The sequence below is a fragment of the Lissotriton vulgaris genome, chromosome 10, assembly GCF_964263255.1.
Source record: "Lissotriton vulgaris chromosome 10, aLisVul1.2, whole genome shotgun sequence".
Taxonomy (NCBI): domain Eukaryota; kingdom Metazoa; phylum Chordata; class Amphibia; order Caudata; family Salamandridae; genus Lissotriton; species Lissotriton vulgaris.
In genome coordinates, this window is record NC_141698.1 from 37,989,002 (window position 1) to 37,993,600 (window position 4,599).

General features: G+C 46.5%; 1 protein-coding gene across 1 annotated transcript; it reads right to left on the bottom strand.

Annotated features, from left to right (window-relative positions):
* Positions 1 to 1,463: 1,463 nt before the first annotated feature.
* On the bottom strand, positions 1,464 to 2,408 carry LOC147684451 (olfactory receptor 1f45-like). Its single transcript, XM_086942349.1, has one exon. The coding sequence runs from the start codon at positions 2,406 to 2,408 to the stop codon at positions 1,464 to 1,466; it is 945 nt and encodes a 314-aa protein (XP_086798475.1).
* Positions 2,409 to 4,599: the final 2,191 nt, after the last annotated feature.

Genomic DNA, 4,599 nt, shown 5'->3' on the forward strand with positions numbered 1-4,599 from the left:
ACCATTTTGCGATTTCTAAATAGCGATTCCTTAAAAATCGCTATTTAGAAATCGCAAAACGGAATGTTGATACATATGGCCCTTAAGGCGGCACAACTTTGATCAATGTCGTAATGCTATGTCTCTTTTGAAGAAGCTCCATGATCCCTTTGTATGTTTCTGTGTGGCTTCCTCCCTTTGGGCATGTAAACAAAGGAGACACTTCCGACATAAAAAAGTCTATGTTTAACCCTAAGTTCCATCCCTACTTTAGATCTTTAAAAATATTGTGTAAATCACATGAACTAGGCCTTGCACGATTTATGATTCATATAACATATGTAAAATCTTTTTTAATGTTTCTCTAAGATTCCCATGGGCATTTCCTTGCACTGTTTAAACCTGTTAAGGTACTATTCTTACTGTGTACGGGCTGTATTATGTGTCACTGATGTTTTTAATCGATAACCTTTTATATGTTTTGATTGTATTTAGGAAGATGATGCCATCCTAATGTGTATGCCTTTATGATCTATTTTTTATATTAGATCGAATACAGTTTGTTGAGTGAATGAATGACTTATATATCAGGTCTCCTGTAAATGCTTATTTAGACTTGGAAGAGGATTGATGCTTGCAGATTGTTTTCCATATGCCTCACATTGAATCAGGATGACTTCCAAAATGGTCCAGTATCTATACTGTTAGAGTTTAGGGAAATTGGGGACTTCATGTACTTTTTCTATCATTAGTGTTATGAAGGATGTTCAGATTTAAATCTCTTCTCCCCTCTTTAAAGCACAAGTGATACACCATACAACTGGCTACTTTTGTCAGGTCATTGAAGTCTTCCTTGTTTTAATTTGGCCTTTTCATTTTATCCCACTGGCAGATAGGTGATTCGCACATCTGCCCTTTTCTGTACAGTATATCTTAATAAATATAAATCCTGATGGTACATTCCCATTACCCAACCAGTACTTTTGATGCTTGGATGCTGCTGGATCACAGTAGCTTCTTCTGCAGATCCTGTTTTAGCTGAAAGACCAAGACTGCATGAAACATGAATGAAGTAGGTGCTCCAATTCATTGCTTCAACTCACCAATCCCATGAGAATAGTATTTTCCAGAGCTGCCTTTGCCCACAGTTCAAGAATGAGAGATCTAAGAGTGCCTCCAGTTCTACTCATGTGCTGTGTCCCTTTAATCTCTGGCAGTCAGTGTGGAACAGGGTGAGGGAAAAATCAGGTACATTATCAGCAGAGATGGGTTCCATTAGTTAGACTCTCCATGAAGTCATTACTTCTTAGCAACCCAGTCTAGCTCTCTGGACACCAATATCAAAGTCACAGATCAAACTGATCTACCTTTACATGGAGTACATCTAAATTCATGTCTTCTTTCTAAATGTATAAGATGTAAAGGGATTATTAACTCCTGTTGGGGTCGTCAGTCTTGTAATCCTCCTACTTGCCTTGCCTCTTTTATGCAAGGGCTTTCCTGCTAATTAGGTTTCTGACAGCTCCTTTGACATCATTGTTTCTCAAGCTGTAGATGAACGGGTTCAACATGGGTGTTAGAATAGTGTACACCACAGTCACCGCCCGCTCCTGGTCCAGAGTGTTGACTGAGAAGGGGCGAAAGTAGTTGAAGAAAATAGTTCCAAAAAATAAGGTCACCACAGTCAGGTGGGAGGAGCAGGTCGAGAAAGCTCGAAGCCTTCCCTTGCGTGAGTTAATCTTCAGTATTCTGGAGATAATGTAGACATAAGAGATAACAGTAAAGACAAAAGGGCTCATTGTGACCAGAGAGCCCTCAGTGAAGACCAGCCACTCATATGCAGCAGTGTCAGAGCAGGCCAGCTTCAGGAGTGGAGGGAGGTCACAGAAAAAGTTCCTTACGAGATTAGAGCCACAGAACCTAAAGCTTGACACCATTCCAATGTGCAGCACAGAATGCATGGAGGTGAAGAGCCAAGATCCAGCCACCAAGACTATGCAAAGACCTTTACTCATTATGGAAGTGTAACGGAGTGGGTTACATATGGCCACATAGCGATCAAAACCCATAACAGCGAGGAGAAAGCACTCCATGCTAGCCGTACAGAACAAGAAAAAAAGCTGGGCCATACATCCAGAAAAGGAGATGGTCCTATCATTGGAGAGCATGTTCTGCAGCATCTTTGGGGCAGTGACAGATGTGAAGCAGATATCCACAAAAGACAGGTTACTGATGAAGAAGTACATAGGGCTGTGAAGATGACGGTCGATGATGATAATAGTTACAATCAGAGTATTCCCCAGGAGTGCGGTCAGGTACATGGCCAGGAACAGTACAAAGAGCCCAGATTGCTGATACAGGCGGTCCGACAATCCTAGAAGGATGAAGGTTGTGAATGATGTCCTATTTCTGCCTTCGATTGGTTTCATATCCAGTACTCTCATCTTATTATTCCATCCTTTGAAAAGAATATACAGTGTTAAAAACTTCAGATGAGCTAATGCAACAGAGGAATGAGATACAAATTTGCACACTGTCTCAATCATTGAATCACAGATCCACTGTGATGCTTCTTGCCGGAGGACATATATATACATTGTCCAAGGCCGTGGGCGGCCGAAATGCTTTATGGCAGACAGTCCGCAAATAAATACTGTTAGACTTTTAGCACAAAGTACTGTTGTCCGTGTCCGTTTTATCCCATCTAAGGATTCCTTGTAAGCGGATTGTTCAAATATATATATATACTAGCAGCCCGTCCCGATGTTGTCCGGGAGCAAACAGGCTTCAGGGCCCCCGCCCGCCCCAACGTTGTCCGTGGGTCCCCCGGAGCCTTCCTCCATATATTGCAGTATTATACCTCTATGTTTCCTTTGTACGCTTTTGTAACCTGCACACGTCACTTGCTACCTCTTGTACTTGTTGGCTCACAATTCTCACTTTTGTAATGCACTCACTTTTGTAATGCACCGTTTGCTACCTCTTTTGCTTCATTTAATGCTCACCGCTCCTCCCCGCCTGTATTTCACCTACGCTCACCGCTCCTCCCCGCCTGTATTTCACCTATGCTCACCGCTCCTCCCCGCCTGTATTTCACCTATGCTCACGCTCCTCCCCGTCTGTATTTCACCTATGCTCACCGCTCCTCCCCGCCTGTATTTCACCTACGCTGACCGCTCCTCCCGCCTGTATTTCACCTATGCTCACGCTCCTCCCCGCCTGTATTTCACCTATGCTCACCGCTCCTCCCCGCCTGTATTTCAACTACGCTCACCGCTCCTCCTCGCCTGTATTTCATCTATGCTCACGCTCCTCCCCGCCTGTATTTCACCTATGCTCACGCTCCTCCCCGCCTGTATTTCACCTACGCTCACCGCTCCTCCCTGCCTGTATTTCACCTACGCTCACCGCTCCTCCCTGCCTGTATTTCAACTACGCTCACCGCTCCTCCCCGCCTGTATTTCAACTACGCTCACCGCTCTTCCTCGCCTGTATTTCACCTATGCTCACGCTCCTCCCTGCCTGTATTTCACCTATGCTCACGCTCCTCCCAGCCTGTATTTCACCTACGCTCACCGCACCTCCCCGCCTGTATTTCACCTACGCTCACCGCTCCTCCCTGCCTGTATTTCACCTACGCTCACCGCTCCCCCCGCCTGTATTTCAACTACGCTCACCGCTCCTCCTCGCCTGTATTTCACCTATGCTCACGCTCCTCCCCGCCTGTATTTCACCTATGCTCACCGCTCCTCCCCGCCTGTATTTCACCTACGCTCACCGCTCCTCCCCGCCTGTATTTCACCTACGCTCACCGCTCCTCCTTGCGTGTATTTCACCTACGCTCACCGCTCCTCCCCGCCTGTATTTGAACTACGCTCACCGCTCCTCCTCGCCTGTATTTCACCTATGCTCACGCTCCTCCCCGCCTGTATTTCATCTATGCTCACCGCTCCTCCCCGCCTGTATTTCACCTATGCTCACCGCTCCTCCCCGCCTGTATTTCACCTACGCTCACCGCTCCTGCCCGCCTGTAGCTTTTGTATTTCACCTACCTCATCCTCCGCTCACCGCTCCTGACTCTCGCTGATGCGTTTCGTTAAATAACTTCTTCATAGGCTTTAAAAGTAAGTAAGGTGCATTGTGGTCTCTAAAGTTCCCAAGTTGGGCATTATCGTTTGCCCAAATGGGCTGCTCAGTAATTTCTGCATGTATCCTTTGGGGGTTTAAAGTCCGTTTTCATCCTGAATGGATGCACCCTCAATCCGAAGCTTTATGAAGGTGCTGCATGAGACCCTCCGGTCATGCTCGCCCTCAATCCGTGCTTCCTCCCCACTCGATCAGCTCTCCATCCCTAGGAGCTCCATGGCCCCCTCACCAGGGGTGGTGCATGCTCAGCGGCAGGATGGCCGCTAATATATCAAGCTCAGTGGGGAAATGTCCAGAAAATGAGCGTCACTCGAGAGGAAGTTGCCTTTCCCCATCAGCCTTTATTGGTACAGGCATGCGCGGTCAGAGATAATTACCATGCAGAGCCTTCATAAAGCATTAAGCATAAGTGATCCCATAATTGGTCCCACTGTGCCCCAGAGAGCCTCCCTTACATTCAGCAGGGCCTCAACT